We start from the raw sequence: 19466 nt of genomic DNA on the forward strand, positions 1-19466 counted from the left end.
CGCTTAAAGTTAAACATCTCCCAAACTACAAATGATTTCAAAGAAGAAATCTCAAGCATGCATGTCCACAGTAAGGTGGATTTTTTGATCTGTGAATGGAGTTTCTAGGTGAAAGTGTTTTTTTGAGGTCCCAAATTCGTCCATCGACCTCCATTCTAAATCTCTGAACTTTTAAAGGAGTACAATTCTAAAACTATTAAACATTTCAAAGATTCCTTTTCAGGCAAACATGTCCACAGTAAGATGAACATTTTAAAGTATGAATGGGGTTACTAGCAGTAAGTATGTAGGATTAGTAGCCTGTACTCGTTTCCCTTTAAATGTCCATTGCCGCATCAACAATGCATTGGGCGCTTAAAGTTAAATATCTCCCAAACTACAAATGATTTCAAAGAAAAAATCTCAAGCATGCATGTCCACAGCAAGGTGGAATTTTTGAACTATGAATGGAGTTTCTAGGTGAAAGTGTTTTTTTGAGGTCCCAAATTCGTCCATCGACCTCCATTATAAATCTCTGAACTTTTAAAGGAGTACAATTCTAAAACTATTAAACATTTCAAAGATTCCTTTTCAGGCAAACATGTCCACAGTAAGATGAACATTTTAAAGTATGAATGGGGTTACTAGCAGAAAGTATGTAGGATTAGTAGCCTGTACTCGTTTCCCTTTAAATGTCTATTGCCGGTCTATGCATGATTCTTACCTTTTTCCGCACAAAGGTAAAGGTCAGCCCCCCTTCTCTCAGATGAGACCCAAAAGAGACATGTAATGTCTCTCTGTGACACAAACTGAAAATCTACCAGCTCACAATGCCTCACGTTGTGAGCTTGTAGATCGCCTATTTTCACTACCTCTTAAACATTTGTTTTTGAATTTATGGAATTTCTTCGATTTTTGACATTTATATATGAAATTATTTTTGAAAAATGTCTGAATGTATTTCTAATTCATAGACCCACTGTTTGGGAACCACTGCTCTACATGTTCCCAAACACCTAGTTTCAAATCCCACCAAGTGAGGCCTGCCCTGCACTACTCATTACTGCAAAGCATCTTTTGAAGACTAACGTCCACAGTAACACTTAGGCACAAGGAAAAAGGTAAAATACCACAATGTAGAAATACTCTGATACAAGTAAAAGTCTGGTTTTAAACATTTACTTGAGTAAAAGTACAAAGGTTTGGCATCAAAATTTACTTTTGGTACTTAAAGTACCAAAAGTACTCTCATTATACAGAATGCTTTTCAAAATATACAAACATCTAAGTAACAGTGGTGGAAAGTAACTAACCTCAAAATTGTACTTAAGTACAGTACTTGAGTAAATGTACTTAGTTACTTCACACAATTACTTTCATTGTAATATCCCAATTTGTCTATTGGTTTTCATTGGCTAACATTACATGAAAAAGCACAAAGGAACAATCAAAGAAATATCAGCTCAGTTGAGCACGTTCAACAAATTTATTTGAGCAAATGTATCAAATTATTAGATTTTCAATAGTACATCAATAAAATAAGTTCTTCACAGTATACAGATCTTCAAAAAAATTAAGGTTAACATCACATCATTTGGCAAACTAATATGTAGAGCACAGATATTTTAGACCATTTTTAAAGACAGATTTATGTATGGGAGCAATAGGAACAGCTGGCCTGTCTTGGCTTTCCACATTTAAACTATGTATAGATAATGACAAATCTTACACCAGCCAGTCATATATCCCAACCAGGAGAGACTTAGCATTTGTCTTCAAGAATTTGCAAAGACCAGTAGGATCAGATGAGGCTGACTGCTGGCTTTTACCAGTGTTGTTCTCAAAATGTTGATCAACACCATGGTAAATAATCACAAGTGAAAAAAATAAACTCAAGAGGGGTGTTAAATTGGGAATATCATGGGAAACGGCATCGTGTTGTGACAACTCCACTGAAGAGATTTGAGGGAAAACTGTATAAATAGGCAAATCAACTGAAATTACATAACTTCAAACAAAAACAATCAGTCTCAAATGCTCAAATAACCTATTTTATGGCACTAAATAACAATATGAAATCCTTAGGAAATGCGCTGGGCTTGTGGGAGCCTTCTCAGGGCAGCACTCCCCTCTATAGGCCAAGCTTGATCACTGCAGCATTAGTCTACTTTCCATTCACAGCCAAGAAAGGACTAGCATTAGTTTACCATAAAACTTACATTCAACCCTTATTGTAAGTTAATAAATCAAAGAAACTTCAATAATAATAAGAATAATAAGACCACATAGGAGTTCATTTCAAGAATTGAAGACAAAGTGAAAGCACCAACAGCATAGCAAATTGTGCCTTTCTCAGATTGTTTTTAATTTGAAACTCCACAAGATTTTGCCTCATCTACTTGGCCTTCTCTTTCTTCTTTTCCTGAAAAACATCACACAAAAAGATATTTTAAATATAAAGACTACCATTACTGCATTACGGTGCAACCAAAGTGACAGGCTGTACCGAGACAAATCTTTGGACAGCATAATAAATTAAAATAAACAATCAAAAGGCATTCTCTATCAAAGGAGAGGGCTATAAAATAAACATGGTACCTTCTCATTCATGGCAAGAAGAATCATCAGTTTCCTGAAGATTGTGACAAAATCAAGGAACAGGTCCACGCAGTGCCTTTAGAAAAATAAAACAAAAGTAAATTAATGCTTATTTTATACACACATCCACACATACGTCTACAATATTAAGGGCCCAGCAGGCTGTAAACTAAAGGCATCATGTTTCTGTCAGTCAAGGACTTAAGTCACAAACTATCACTCAAAAAATGTTTGCATGTTCAGCCAGTGATGGTTTTGTCAGCTGTCACTATTTACCACACATACACACAATACAATGACCGCAACACTTTGTATATAAAAAAAAAGAGTATCAAGGTGCACAGCCCAACAGTAGTCTCATTTCATTCTACCGTTTACCACAAGACAAAGGTTTTTGTGGAACGAAACTCTTCATTTCCTTATTTCAGTCTGTTGACATATGACATGAGGCTCAAATAACAGGCTCAGCCTGTTACCATGCAAATCCTTACCAGATATAGTCCTTGTCTCCATTCTCTGCTTTCTCAATGATGAGCTGAGTGTCAAAAAGGACAAATCCGCACATGATGATCAGCCCGAGGTACATGTGTGCCTGTTGGAAAGGAGAACAGATAAAGAGAAAATAAGTTTCAAAGTCATATTCCAGGTTCTTCACACTCAATGTCACTGCAAACAATTCATAAGAATCTACATGTCAAAATGTCAGAGCTAAGTTCAGGTACCTTGAACAGCATGACAGAGCCAAAGAACATATTCATCACAGACATCAGGAACAGCAGGGAGAGGCCAGACATCAGAGTGCCTGAGGATACAAACACAGCATTTCTTTAGGGCAGGCATACATAGTAAAATACAAAACAGGCATTTGTCATACTTCATTCAGTAAAGCTGGTGCAGTTGTATGGGGGCGGCAGCATGGTGATGGGCAGTTGTACCCATATGGAATTTCTGACCTGTTACCGATAACTATCTGCTCGTTAATAATACAATAACCTGTCATTCCTATTTTTAGCATTTTAAAACAAGTTCACACTATTACACACAGTTTGTGTAATGAGCTTGAGAAAAGATCTACTGTAAAAATCCATCAGTTTATTTTCGATTGCCAGGTGATGACACATTTTGGATGGGCCCGTGTTGTTTTAGCATGAACAGAAACTATGGTTTTGCTAACCAGCCTGCAGCTTTATACTGTTGATCAAGAATGCTATTGTAGTTTGCATTTGTTTCTGCAAACTACTTTGGTGACCCTGACGCTCTTGGGAGTTTTCAGAGTGGCATGTCAATCTTACTAAAAATAGCTTTAGTTTTTGAAGGAATAGGTTGTTCCTACATGACTTTCCCAAGCCAAGGCTCAGTTCAAATTGATATCAACATAGATGACAACTTGTTGCTTCACTCTCGTGCAAGTCTACACCAGCTACATGGTGCACAACTGTAGCCATGAGCTGGACAATGTAGGTAAGGTACAGTATATGCCATTTATATGCAGTCAGAGTGAAACAGGTGGTTGTGCACTAGTTTGTAATATCACCCCTAATAAACAATAATCTGTAATTAATTATTACACGTTCCCCATTTATCTGTGAATAATTGAATTGAGTATCCCTAGTGGTTCTAACACAAAAATGGATCAAATAGATGGCTGTACCTCCCAGGAAGAGGTAGCTCCGGCGCTTGGCATAGAGGGCACTGAGAGTGAAGCAAATGAAGATGATGGACGTTCCCAGGAACGCTGTCACTATGATGCTGCAGAGAGAAAACAGAGCAAAGGTCACGCGTGTCCGTAAGCACCAACTATCGGCTTGCAAACAGCATTAAAGTGCTACTGTCAGATAGCTAAAAGGTTGAGGACTAAATGTTTTTAAACTTTAGTGCATTTCAATAAGATTTTTTTAAATAATAATAATAATAATAAACACACACACACACACACACACACACACACACACACACACACACACAGTTAAAAGTCATAAATGTGCTTGAAATGTACTAATGTAATGTGATGCCCAAAATTACCTGCCTGTTCTAAAAATGAAAAAGAATAAGAAAGTGTGACATTCAAATTGTCTAACCTATAGCCTTAAACTAAAAAGAAATAACTTTCTTTCACACAAGCCTGTTTTGATTCAGTCAGATAACTACTGCTGTACTTAAGTCCACCCAGTCATACCTTGGGTTGATAGCAATAACAAAGTCCATGGCAGGGCCCAGGCCAACACCTGGTGAGAGACAGAAAAAAAAGAAACAGTTGTCAGTAAAACTCATATTTTAACAAACACAGCCAATGTTTACATGCTCCCCAATATTAAATAAACACATCCAATGTTTACATGCTCCCCAGTATGAAATAAATAACCTAATTTTGACACTCAATTGTGAGTGTCAAATTGTGAAATTCTGACTTCCACTGCAATATAATTTATTAAGTTAATTCATGTAGGAATATGTATGATGACAATATGAAGATGCAAAAGAGTAACTGTGATATTAGCTATCCTCCAGAATACTGTGTGTGTAGTATCATGCCTAAATGACCATATTGTTGTTCCAACCAGTGCTATATCAGTTTACCTGTGAAGAAAGCAAAGCCAGCGAGGATGGCCAATCTCTTTTTCTCTGTCTCATAGTTGTGTGGAGTCATGGCCAGCCAGAACATCATCCCCAGAGAACCCAGCAGAGAAAGAATTCCTCCCTGAAAAACATTGACCATTACGTGAGCATGTTATTCATGTGAAATATGTGGTCTTTACCTTTCTTGTTGCACAAACTCGTCTATTAATTTAACAGCACCTTGAGAACACGTACCTGCTGCTACTTTTTTTTTTACCCCACCTTATTGCAGCTTGTTCATGTACACAACTGCATATGATACTAATGTTTCCAAAATAACATGTACACATCTGCATATTATATCATGCTTATGTTCAAAACATTATGTACATACCTGCTATCACATCTGTATGTATACATCCTTTTTGTTTGTTTATTTAACCAGTTTATTTCCCGCGTTTCTTTCTTTTTTCTCTTCTGCTCTTACTCTACTTCTCTCCACGTGAAATACTATAAAATGATGGGACAATAATGATTCGGATCCTCGTTAAGGCTGATTAAATTGCTTCTTTGTAGTATGTAAACATCTGTGCGATTCATTGACAGGTTTTCTGGGTAACCTTAGCTCGCAGGAGAGCAGACGTCGTGCTCCACTTCCAAAATCTCTACTACAAGTTGAAATTGTGCATATCGGTTGTCATGTACATCAAACAAATGCTGTTTGGTTGAGAAGGGATGACATCAGGCAGCACTGGGGTTGGATTAACAACTAACAGTGACCCAAAAAAAGACATCTACCTGGCTATTTTATTTGGTGGGTTTAACTGGGTTATTTTATTGTCTTAGAATCTTTGTCCAGCCATAAGCCTGTGTATTATTAATGAGGTTTTACCAAAACCACGTTATGTGATTTATACATATTCCACAAAATATAATGTCATGACAGTAGGTCTATGATATGATTATGCCGTTTTAATGTTTTCTTTAAAAATTGTAAAAAAAAAATGTGTAAGATTAAAAAAAATCTTCTGTGATTTAAAACAGGGACCAGTTTCCAGGTTTTATTTTCGGTTTAGTAAATGTAACACTGCCCCCTAGTGCATACATTAACACTACAGCACAAATTGGCAGGCACCAATTTGAATTTGTTTGCATATGATGTGCATGTTCACAGAATCAGAAGCATCTTTCAGAACTATTTTAGACCTGTAAGTCATCTTGAGTTGGCTGTTGCGATGCCTGCTGTGGCTTAGTGGATAAGAAGACATGCCGTTACATTGCAACAATTACCATTGTAGATGTTTGCGTGTCTGGGACAGGACCAGGTCATGCTGAGGATATGGGTTAAAATAAGAAAGAGACCCAGGAGTGTTGATCCAGTTCAAGTACTAGGTAACTAACTGGTGCCCTAAAGCAATCTGCTCAGTATCACATTCCCTTTCTGGTATGCTTTAACATGCATTTTGTACTTAAGAGGGTGAAGTCCAGACTAAATAACATATAGGCTCATTTTCCTATTTGTATTGATCCAAAATGACTGGCCATGGGGTCTATTTGCAGAATTGCCCCTGTCGTCCAGTTTCCCCAGCATAGCATAGAGCGGAGCCCATAAGCATATCTCTTGTTATGCTATTTGTTGTGGTCAGAAGTGACTTTTTTTTCATTAATCTGTTATTAGTTGTCATTACACACGCATCCATGCCTTCATTGTCCCACACGAGCCACCGTAGTCTAAACAGATGTTATGTTGTTATGTGTTTTGCAAAGTCCCGGAAAAGACGCACTGTGATTGACCAGCACAGTCACTTTGATTGGCACTTGTGCCGAACGCTCACCCCAAAACATGATTTACGAGACTGTGGCGGCTCGTGTGGGACAACCAAGGCATGGATGTGTGTGTATTGTGTAATGACAACTAATAACAGATTCATGAGGAAAAAAACGAACACTTTTGACCTCAACAAATAGCATAAATAGAGATATGCTTAAACATAAACTAACGAGAGGAGAAGCTTCATTTGTGCATTCACAAACAGTGTATTTCATGCCATGTTATATAAATACTTGGAAGGGGAATTCCAAGTCCTGTTGTGCTATGATATCAGTCTTACCTGAAAGAGACGAGTGACAACATGCACATAGGATCCGGCTCCAGCCACGAACATGCACACTGCCAGACTGGAGTACACATTCTTCAGGTGCACCTGGGTAGAATGAGGGCTGGAAACAAAGCATGCGGGACAAGGTATGCCTGTAAATAACTAGGAGGAAATGAATGCGTATCTCTGGTTGATCAAGTGCGTACATGGCCAGTTACACTTTGCAACATACATACATTTGGGAGAACTTGAAGAGAGCATCAAAGTTGATGTTGCGGTCGAACACGTTCATGTTGGAACCCGGGCACTGAGATCCGTATAGATTCACTTTTGATCTTCAGCTATCCTGAGGAGGGATTACAGATTACACGACATTGGTAGATTATTAACAGTTGCGTCTTAATGTTTTCAAGACTTGCAGCTATAACACAACACAACTGAGATGAAAGTAACACTTTGTGGCCGTAACTCTGCCTGTAGCTACAGAACGGAGTTTTCTTTAGCCATGGTTCACATGACGCTTGTAGTCATGTTTCAGGGCTAAGTTTTCTTATGACACAGTGTCGCACCTCCACTGACAGATAAACACAGCCAGGTTATTATATCAGACTGACACGGATAGAAGTACCTGGATGGGAGTTTGCAATCTTAAACAACGGCTAAAACAACGTCAAGCGTTAACTGTTTTGATTGTCGGACTGATAACAACAAGCTTACTGGCAACATTACGTTACGTAAAAATGTTTTGCTAGGTAGCGATGATTAAACATTGACCATTTAAAAACATTTATCAAGATGTCACGAAAAGACGAAATATTATATTAATGGCGCACGAGAGATCGAAAGTGCTAAGCTAACGCTAAGAGCTAACGTTAGCTGAAAGGCTAGGAAGCTAGGCAGCTAACGTCTAGTAATGTGTCATCATAACCGTTCGACGTGTCTTTTATTCGTCGATAAACGATACAACTACAAGCTACGTGAAATAAAGCATACGTGAAATGTTGTGACAACTTATTCAACGCTAGGCTCTCCTCCTCACCTCTATGTTTCAGTCTGTTGCAGTTTTAATTTGCTTTCTTCTTCCTGCTTTACTGTGTTGTTTCTTCTTGGGGGAAAATAGTAACGTAACCTGTCAGTCAGACTGGTATGACGATGACGTCATATAAGGAACGCCCATAAATACGTACGAGGTTTATATGTATGCAAAACTGAAATACACTTTGTTTGTGTTATATTTATTGGACATTTATCTAATAATGGATTAGATATGTGTAAAATGTAATAATAGTGATAATAATAACATCAATAATAATGTTAGAAAATTAAAAATACATTACATTTAAAAAATAAAATGATGAAATAACCAAATCAGTCAAAAGTGTGTGTGTGTGTGTGTGTGTGTGTGTGTGTGTGTGTGTGTGTGTGTGTGTGTGTGTGTGTGTGTGTGTGTGTGTGTGTGTGTGTGTGTGTGTGTGTGCGGGTGTGTGTGTGTGCGCGCGCGCGCGCGTGTGGTATTTAAACCGCATCTATTCTATCCATCATCGCTCATCGGCACAGTGTAATAATCTTTGAATTAAGAATTTAACAAGTTTAAGTTTCATTATTTGGCGTTGAACCGTTGAAGGGTGACGCATATTTAAATGGCACTTCCTGGTGTATCGCATAGCAGAGACGGTACTCTGCTGGTTGGTACACCTAAAATGGCTGCCGTAGTCATGTTTCATGTTGTGGCTGTTGAGCTTTAAAGGCTCACGTTGTTATAAACGAGCGCTCTGTGAATTCGTGGGGTTTTAGAAAGTCTTTATTGGATTCTCACTATGACGATTGTATTAGCAGAGTAGAACGCAATTCCTCGGGCTCATTCTAGAGGAGCTCCAGCCACTAAATCTAACCCTTTCTGCCCGATTGGTAAACTGCAGACACCCTGTCAGCCTCAGGCAGTGGTGGACAAGTAGCCTACTTCTCAACTACAAGTGAAAGTTTCTCTGTCAAAGAAGTTGTACTTAAGTTAAAGTATTGGAGTACTTGCTTTTAAATTTACTTAAGTATTGAAAAATACAAATTACAAAGTACATTTTCTTTTTCATATCAATGTATTGAAATTTAAACATTTACCCCAAAAATTCTAAGATTTTTCAGACAATTTCAACAAATATCATTTGTGAAAATACAAGCTCTGTTAAGCACACTCATAATCTGTTATTTTCGCTATATTTGAAATATGGCTTAAGTGGTTAATATTTAATATAATAAAAATACTCAAGTAAAATGTATGATCTGTGTTACTGTGTCCACCATGCCTTTGGGATATGGGAGATTTTGCATTTGAATTGAGTTGGTTTTGGCAGAAATGAGAAAATAAACGTGTAAACTTACCTGAATATCATGAAACTGGCTGTCAAACAAGATATCAGTTTGTCACCTAAATAAATATTTTTTGTGTATGTGACACAAACACTAACAACTCATGTCCTTTTGTAAAACTACTGAAGGCAAGCAAGTGGACACAGGATTGAATCATAAAAACACTTATGTAGTGTAGCCTAACTAGTAAAGGTGAAGTTTAATCTAATGTAACCGAACTACAAAATGCTGTAGAAATTAATGACAATTATTTGATGCACAGCACAATTTGCCCCGTCTTAAAAAATATCCCCGCTATTCTCGTCATTCTCACAAAAATGCCTATTGGAAGAAATACACATTGACATTAAAATTAATCATTTTTTATTTTAGCACCTTTTCAGAAATGAATTTGATTTGGTATGAGAAGATGCACAAATGATTCATTTATTTTGATAAACACTAATCGACAGATCTTCACTGTCTGAACAAATACTTTTGGTCAGATGAGATTATTGAAAGTAAATTTTCTTTTTCTTTTTTTTCATGTCAGTTGTCAACATGCAGGCAATAATTGCACAAAACATTACATCATTGAATAAGCTTGACAAAGGAATCAATCCCACTTATCCTCAGTTTTTATGAAAAGTCAGATGGCATACAAATGGAGATTTTGAGGTTTCAAATTAACTTTTGTCAAAATCCCAAATCTTTTAAACTAAAGTTTGTAAAATGTTTACAGTTGGTACTTTCCTTTGACATAAATTACTTGAAGGCACAAACAAAACTGGATTGTTAGTTAAACACCAGGCCAGTAACAAAGTATAGGCAAACAGATTATACAACAAAATGTTTGGCAGTAAAGAGATACTGAACAATACAATTTTTGGCCAATAAATACACAAAACACTCAAACAGTAAAAAATATTCATCATATATGATGATATTTTCAAGTGTTGCACTGCAAGTACCACAACTGCATGATATTACACTTGACCGGACAGTGTTTTCTCACGCTCAGCATGACATATTAGAATGTATAGGCCTCATGTCTCTGCCTAGGCAGAACACTGTTTTGCTAAATTTATACTCTGTCGTATGACAGTGTCGTACTGAAAATAGCACATCTACAAGCTCAATGCGTTGTGAGCTATTTCTGGAACGTGACAACGACAAAGTATAAATAAGGCTTTTCTCTGTCCGAAGTTCGAAGGCACAGTTGTTACTTTTAGCACTGTCAATACAAAACAACAAGTGCAAGTTTTGTCATTTAGTACTAATGAAAGAAAAAGTACATAAGGATTTGACATAACCTTGACTGAAACGTGGCATTTACGACCATCTTATGTGCCACCAATGCATTCCAGTGTCTGCTTTCAAATGACCATAGAGGAATTCCAAAAGTAAGAGTTCAGCTGCAATCACTTCACTCCTAGCCAATGTAATCAAATATTAATCTGACTGCTTCAATGATACTGTATATGTTATAGAGAAATGATTATCTTTACAATACAGCACAAAGAAGCAAAATAGACTTTGTTTTGCTGCTCATTTATAGATAAGACGAATGTCAAGATCTGCTGTATGAAATTACTGACTGGCTGCACAAGAGGTATTGGCTATGTAAATACAGAAGAGGATTGCATAGATGAACTATGTTTAGCTTTAAAAATAGATTTTGTTATAAAATCAAACTAGAAAAGGTAACATAAAAATTGTATAAAAAAAACGGTTGGAAATAAAAGAATGAGCTGATGTATTGTATTGTTTTGTTCCTTAAAAGGCACAACGATATAACAATGTTCCCGAATCAGGGCAGGAAGGCTTCTGCTTTGGCAAAAGAACCACTTTAATATTCATATTCACTGGAGTGATTGTTAGTGGACTACTTTGGTTGTTGTACCCCATGTCCCCAACCCTTCTGGCAGTGCTTCCAAAAAGGACTCTATTCTGAGCAATGAGGTTCAGAGAGATGGCCTCAGCCTGCACTTTGCATTAAACCAATGACAACATTGGTCAGTTCTCCATAAATTGAATTGTCCTAGTCCTACACTGACACACACAAAAAAAGAAAAGGAAAAAAGAAAATTAAACTTTGAGGCATGGACACTAACTCAAGGTCTGGAAAACCGACCCAGTGTCTTTTCTCTACATGTGGGGATATTGTAGCGTAGGAGTATTCCAGAGCTGAATGGGGCCCTCCCAGGTTAAAGAGCTACGGTCCTCGTAGCTGATCCAGCCGGGTGTAAACATTATCAGCTTGACTCAGGTCCTCAAACACAGGCAGAAGGTTGAGCAGCTCAGCGTCATCCACATCATCAAACCATGACACCACGGGAACCTGATTGGAAACGATCAAACATTCACGTATAAATAAACCACTGGATCTCATTCACAACAGGCATTAAAATCCCCAAATTAAACTTGCACCTTAATTATGTGCAGATAGTTTAGAACCGATCATAAAATACTGTAGTTGTAAATACACCACTAAAAATATTGGAAAGGTGTCAGATTCAAATAAGTGCTTAACCTTTAATGGGGATTTTTTTTCTGGGGGGTGTGTTATAGTTCTTTATGCCAATGGTTTAGTCTTTTATTGTGTGTGTTTTTGTTTAAATTACTTTTAGCACTTCAAATGTCAAATGTAAAGTCTGTTAGAAATAAAATATTGTTTTAGAATATCCCAAAATAGTTATACTTATTTGGTGTAAACTTGGTGCTATCACTCCTTATATAAAAGTGACTCATAAAATGAAATGTTAAATATTATAATTTTCAGATCAAATTAACATTGTCTGCCCTGATTAAGGAGGCAGATGGTAGTTTGCAGAAATACAACACAACTCACAGCATTCTCAGGGTGAAAGATGTAGGAGGCTGGAGAATTGTCCAAGATTAGGGTTTTGTGGAGGTCTCTGCCCAACCTGCTCAAGTCCTTGACATAGCAGCCCTGGTGGAAGACGCAAGACTCTCGGAATAACCGGGTCCGGAACACACCGCACTGGTCCAGCAGGTCAGTCACTGGATCTGCATACTAACAGAGAGGCAAGCAGACACCAACATGAAGGGAAGACGGAAGCATTGTATGCTTGCTCTTAATAGGAAATAGGTAAGCTAGAAATTGTTTGACAAGTCTCTAAAGTAAAATAAAAAAGGAATAAATAATGCATGTCATTATAATGGAGGTGATTACTGAGGTGACTGTAATGGCAGTAACAGAACATTTAATAGCTAACAAGGGGGGGTAAACATTTTTTCAGGGTCTGCAATAGAAGATATAGAAGCAAAGAAATTGATTTGAGGATGTATGTACCTTGGCAAGACTGGCTGTGAACAGAACACATTCAAACATCTCTCCCATTCTCTGTAGGAATTCGTCCACATATGGCCTCTTCAGTACATACACCTGTGCAAAGACGGTTGTAAGCAAACAACTTGACCCAACGGTACACTTTTTCATGCACAATGCTGTCATCAACTATCATTTAACTTACATTTTCCACATTTGCATAATGAACTTCTTTACAATGTCTGTCCATCAATCAGGTGCTATCAGCCAGTTCCTGAAACAAGTAATCAAGAATAGGCCGTGCTGGTGTTAACCAGCCTATCCTGGATTACTTGAACCAGGCAGAGGCCCAAAAAAGAGGAGTCCACAACAGCATGGGTGGTCCAAGGCATCACGTTACGAGTTAAATACATTTCCACATGTCGAATAGTCAACAGATCTATGCTCGAGTTGAATTAAAGGATCCACTACACTTTGCTGGTTAGGCATCTTTTTTTCCCCCTTCAACATCTTCTATACATAGGTGGTTATAAATATTTCATAACTTATACATGCAGTTTTCGAGGACAAGGCTGAAATTTCTTCATTTCCTGTGATGCTTTTGCCTTCCATTAAACTTCCCTGTTCAAATCAACATCTGGCCAGCAGAGGGCTCTTAGCACCCATAATAACAGAACCTGGCTGATCAGCGACAAGACCCATCCCTTTTTAGCTCAGCAACTGCTGCAAACACATCAACATAGTACATACACAAACACAACCCCTACCCCCCCAATCCCCCCCCCCCCCCCCCACCACACACACACACACACACACACACACACACACACACACACACACACACACACACACACACACACACACACACACACACACACACACACACTCTACCTGGTGTGTGGTCCCTTCTATCTCCACAGGCACGATGAAGTCTGCATTACTAATAGGCTGGAGAGAGAACACAGAGGGAGATGGTTGGCATGCTCACTCACATGAGCTGCGCTGTGTACGTTCACATGGCATTACATAACTGAACACTGAAGAACATGAACTCCATGCTGCTACCATAAATCACAGTACACAGCCTACATAAACAATATCATTCACGTGATGTTCCCCAAACATTTTAAGTGAACTAGAAAAGAAAATTAAAACAGATTGACAAAACAATCAGCACATGACCAGGCCCACCATTACACACACAGTGCATAAACACAATATAATTAACCAGAAGTTTTTGTGAATTGAAGGAAGCTCTTGTGTCCACTGAGATAAATAGCAGCATTTATGTTAAAGGGCAAAACAGTACTTAAGGTGAGGTAGCCGTAGCACAAAAACCTAGGAAAATGACACTGACATCACAGCATAACCTGTTATGGTCAGGCTACATTTAAGCCTGCTTTATGCTTCAGCGACTAAGTGTCACGTGATGTGTCACTCGACAAAAATAGTGTTTTCAACCCAAAAGAAAATGTGTTGACACGTTATATCACACTTTTTCCAGTTGAAAATACTTTGGTTTGTTTGTTGACAGACAAGCATAGATCATGCTTTAGACTGTGTCTGGCACCTTGAAAGAGCTGTGCACCAGGGTTTCATCCAGGTCTATAACCACACAGATCTTCCCCTGGTCCTGGGCAATCACCTCTGGCAGTAGGCAGGGCTCCAACTCCTGCGGAGATGAAGAAAAACACACAATGAACAACTTTATTTATTTTACACATAATTTGTGTGTGCTGAAAAGAATACAGAATATCCTTATAGCCCAGTGATTCAAGGAAGCAGGGAACGAGGGGTTCATAGCATCATGTATATCAAGTGCCGTAACGGAATCAATATGATGCATTTCTGTATACGACCATATGCCATGCATCATGAGGATAACAGCCAGTATGTCTAGTGTTTTACCTTTGACTTTCTCTTAGCTATGCCCTAATGTTAGCTCAACAAGGAAAATAAAAATAATAGATGATGTATCATAAGCAACTCATCAATGAAGGAGGGCATGTTATGATAGATAACTGTACACTTTGAATGAGCAACACCATTCTTTGATAATACATCATAGTTCACTAGCAGTGAGCTCCATACAGTAGGACCCCATAGGCGCCAATGATTAATTCTATTGAAGTAATTTCAGTCAGACCGGGCAAGACAATGGCCAGACCCCACAGATGCTGCTTCCTGTTTGCTCCTGTTGCTGGAGGACACTCCTCAAAATGAGCAAACATGGCATCTCATTAAAACACCCCTTCCATGGTGTTGGAGTCCTAACCAGGTTGACAGCGTTGTCAGCCATGAGTAGCACCTCCCTAAGCTTTTGCTCTCCACCTCAGCAATTACAAGGCACATAACATAATACAGCATTCTCTGTCTGCTTAAAGAATTGCAAGTCGCTCAGCTGTTCCTATCTTCCATAGAGGCTTAAATGGGAACATCAAAGCAATTATATATCCACAGACAGTTGTGATAAGCGAGATGTTCAGAACAGGTGCAGTAGTGGTTTTATGTTGTAGTTATACGAAATAAATAGTGCTTTTCAAGCTGTAAGGAATTCTTGTAGATGATGTTCTTGTAGTATTCCTCAAGACGGGCAAACTAACCAGTGCACATTTTTATGTTTAGTTCGAAGAAGTCCTTTACCTGCTAGGATGAGTATGGCTTTTAACAACAGCTAGCAATCACGTTTGTCAGACTGTTTACAGGGGTATAAATCCTTCCTAGCATAAGAATGATGTTACCTTGACAACCATGCCATTTTCCTGTGACTCCAGCAAGGCATGCTGGGAAGGTGGTAGTGGTTTGGGGCCATCCTGCGCTTGGAGGCAACAGAAGAGCGCTTTGAAGATGTTACAACTCCTAGGCTGTTTCAGGGAAGACCGGCTCACCTGGCCTGTTAAGTGAGGAGAAAGAGAAACTTTCATGAGCAAAACTAACTACAACTGCATGCTTTCAACATGTGGGCACTATACATGACATGGGGGCTTAATTACAGACCAAACATGCATTGCAACTTCAAAATGACATACAAAAACAATGCAGACTGCAAAGCTGGAGATGAAAGAAGTTAGGAATCTTAGATAAATCAATACAAAATATTGATTCCTTGGAAAATTTGAATCATAGCGAGATATTGGTTGCTTGCAGTACACGTGTAGAATGAGCTTCCCTCTCCTCAAGGCATAATCCATCAGTCTACAGGGATGGCACAGCCTGCACATGAAATCTGTTTTTAATGAGCCTGACTCTACTGCTGTTGTTGCTGCTGCTGGAAACGGCTGCCTGGTACATGTTATATAATCACAGAGGGCGGGAAAACCCACACTTTTCAGCAATACCTTCAGCAGAAAACACAGACAGAAAACATTCCAACCATTTTAAACTCCCAAGACCGAACTGGTGTTGCCTGGCAGGCTGAAGCTAGCTAGAATAGCCAATCAGTCAGTCAGGCAGTCAGTCACACCTCAGTGCTCTGTGCAAGTCTTTGATCAGTCACTGTAAGGACAGGCACCCTGGCCCTGCACAAGACTTGTGCCATAGACTGAAGCCTGATTTATACTTTATCATGCAATGGTGTTGCACGTTGAAAATATCCAATCTACAAACTCACAACGCTTATAGATCTGCTATTTTTGGCGCACGACACTGTCATACGACGGAGCATAAATTAGGCATCAGAATGGGAAAAACATTCTTGACAGGACTCAGCTATGCAAGTCCTCTCTACTAAGCGTTGCATGTGAGGACATGCACATGAGAGTATATTTTGAAAAGAATCATATACCATGGTACAGTCAAGTGACTAAAGCCTAGAAACCATGGGTTTATATAATCCATATACTGTATGTTATCAAATCTTGCCCCATTTTTTTTTTCTATCAATGTTGGTAACCCTGTGTGCTGACGCTTGGCTCATTATAGCCTACTTTTTTTCTGGAGTCATAACACAACCATGTTATACAACAGACAAATAATATTGGACCTTGATGTGGACACTATCAGAGTAGTGCCTTTAATGTCTAGTCTACTGCCTCTGTTAGAAAATAATAGTTGTTTTCTGCATTAATAGTAGATTCAAAACCTTGCCTTCAGCCACCATAAACTATATCTTATGGATGTGATTTCCAATGGCTTGTCACAGCATTATTCTACTGATTCCAATGGGGGGGGGGGGGGGGGGGCAATGGCATAACACATGGGGTCCATAGAACACATCTTCATGAAAATGTACATAAAACCAGCTGTAAGCATATTTACAATTGTTATTAAAACTCTAATTAATCAAGTCACTCAACCAAGCAAAGGAAAAAATAGTAAATGAACGCAAATGGGTGAAAAACAAACAAATTGGTGCTCAGTCCCAAAAAATAAATAAATAAATAAATTGGGGCATCCTTGCAATAAATCATAATATAATTATAATCATACTAATACATTACGCTCGACGTTATCAATCATGGACGGAACACAATCAGTTGGCAAAAAATCCTTTCGAGCGAGGGGGAAACGAGCACAAATAAAATACTGAATCTTTGAAACCGCGCTACAATGGGCGGCAGGAGGAGGGCGTGTGCAGAGGGGTGTGTTTGTGCATTCCACTGTCAATACCGCGGCACCTGGAGTTTCTATGGCTGTTCACTTCATGTCTTTCCCCCTTTAATCCAAAAAACAATCCAGACTAGGTTTATTCCCTATATACGGTTTATATAATACGTCTACAATACAATGTCACGTAATATCTTCTGTCCATTTCCCCCCAACATAAAATAAGATCAGAGACGTTGAAATAGTACTGTAGCCTTCCATTCCCACTACGCGCACTCACCCCCCCCCCTCCAAAGGCTCTGAACAAAACAACATAGCTTACTGTAGCTACAGCGGCCGTGATGACAAACGTGATCATAGCCTACTGTACCTCGTAGTATATGGAATGTGCCAAACAGCTTGGAATCAGATAAACACGAGAAGTTTATTTTAGACACAAAGATTGTTATCATCGAATAGCAGTTGTACACGCTAAACAGACACAATGCCAAATCTTAGGCAACAACGATGTATATATAGACTAATAAGAGAACCGAAATCAAAAACAAAAATTGGATCAGCAATTATAGCCAAGCTCTGTGGCTGGCATTCATGGGAACGTAAAGGGAGGCTATTGATATGAAAATGATCCTCGATCCGATTCCACCTAAATTATCATTTATAGAAAATGTTGGGGGGAAAACACTTAAATCGCCTTATGGCTGCATCAACTTCGTCAAAATATAACAAAGACTTCGTTATATCTAGATTCTATTCAAATAGGGAGCGATTTTATTCCAACAGTTGCGTGGATCTCTGCAGGTGTTGTTCTGCACTCCTCAAGTCCATTCCTAGATCAGCAAAACGTTCATTACCGCAAAACATAGTACCTATATTTCACATATCTTTATACATGTCTGTATTTTTACACCGATTCTGTCAAAATATCACAGATCAATTTCATTAGGGGCCAAAAACAGCAGAGCAATGCGCTTTGAGGTGATCGTCCGCAGCGCTGAACTGTCAAATGGGCGCACTGGGTTTTTTATAACCAGCGCTCAATAAAGAAATAGTTCCAACATTTATACTCACTTGTAGTTGTTTTTTAATGTTAGATTGGTAAACAATAACGCAGACTAGGAAATAAACATGTATAAACTCGTCGTACCTGTTTTCGGTGACACTTGAACGTCTTCTTTCTGCACTTGGGTGATAATAGAACTTTCCATCTGACAATCACAGAGCCCTCGAGATCAAATCCTGTCCCCGAACGCTGCAGAGGAGCCTTCATTAGGGTTTATTGACAAGTTACTCAAATACTGCCGAGATTAACTGTCATCCGTAAGGCGCGCGTTACAATCCGGATGAGAATGAGAAAATATCGGTTTACAAATGTTTCTTCTCGTCTCGTCCACCGGGGAGGGGCAATACAAGGCACTTGGTGGATGTTTTGAAAGCTATTTTGCTGCTGCGTCTCAGGTTGACTTTATTGCTAGTAATATTAAACGAACATCCCCCTCCTGCCGCCTCACTTTAACACCAGCGACAACATGGAGAATCCAGGCGAAAGGAGGAAAACAACCGAGGAAATGGGGCAAGGGGGCGGTTTCAAGTTCCCCTTACTACAGATAAACAACCTCGCCAAATAGCTCCCGGAGAGTGACGAAAAAGACCACAAACACTCCAAACACTTCAAATACTACAAATACAGTCGACTGGCGTTTCTGATGCTAAAGCGATTCCGCATATCGTTCCGTCTAAAAACGTTAGTTTTATTATTATCTGAGGCTTTGTTTTTCTTCGGCTGGGACTCCGCGGGCGCCTGGAAACCGTCGCCCGCCTCCGATTGGACGTTTGGAAAGTGGGCGTTGCAAAGGCATTCCTCTCTATTCTACACGCTCCACACTGAACACATTCCAGCGCTGCTTTGACATAAGGCGAGTATAGGGACCATTATAGTTTTATTATGGCAATCACCAGTAGTGGAAAGAATACTCAAATGTTTAACGTAAGTAAAAGTATCAATACTGCAAAGTAGAAATACTCTGTTTACAAGTAAAATTCCGGAGTTCAAA

At 38.9% G+C, this 19466-nt stretch overlaps 2 protein-coding genes across 3 annotated transcripts; both read right to left on the reverse strand.

The window, feature by feature from the left end:
- Positions 1–1451: 1451 nt before the first annotated feature.
- tegt (testis enhanced gene transcript (BAX inhibitor 1)) lies at positions 1452–8374 on the reverse strand. Of its 2 annotated transcripts, none has more exons than XM_084068902.1 (10): positions 8272–8374; positions 7469–7578; positions 7245–7353; positions 5155–5275; positions 4754–4802; positions 4229–4326; positions 3300–3379; positions 3069–3169; positions 2578–2653; positions 1452–2401 (listed from the first exon to the last, which is right to left on the reverse strand). In XM_084068902.1, exons 2-10 carry the CDS (start codon positions 7522–7524, stop codon positions 2375–2377), a joined length of 717 nt encoding a protein of 238 aa, XP_083925028.1. In that variant the 5' UTR covers positions 7525–7578; positions 8272–8374; the 3' UTR covers positions 1452–2374. The 2 variants fall into 2 exon arrangements, with proteins under 2 accessions (XP_083925028.1, XP_083925027.1); XM_084068901.1 differs by having other exon boundaries at positions 8248–8368.
- A 1568-nt stretch (positions 8375–9942) lies between these two features.
- On the reverse strand, positions 9943–19199 carry ctdsp2 (CTD (carboxy-terminal domain, RNA polymerase II, polypeptide A) small phosphatase 2). The gene is made up of 7 exons (XM_084068899.1): positions 18560–19199; positions 15609–15760; positions 14438–14539; positions 13759–13815; positions 12892–12984; positions 12427–12612; positions 9943–11916 (listed from the first exon to the last, which is right to left on the reverse strand). The coding sequence occupies exons 1-7, from the start codon at positions 18618–18620 to the stop codon at positions 11791–11793; spliced, it is 777 nt and encodes a 258-aa protein (XP_083925025.1). The 5' UTR covers positions 18621–19199; the 3' UTR covers positions 9943–11790.
- Between the last annotated feature and the right edge of the window lie 267 nt (positions 19200–19466).

This window comes from Gymnoscopelus microlampas (assembly GCF_963454915.1).
Source record: "Gymnoscopelus microlampas genome assembly, chromosome: 10".
Lineage (NCBI taxonomy): Eukaryota > Metazoa > Chordata > Actinopteri > Myctophiformes > Myctophidae > Gymnoscopelus > Gymnoscopelus microlampas.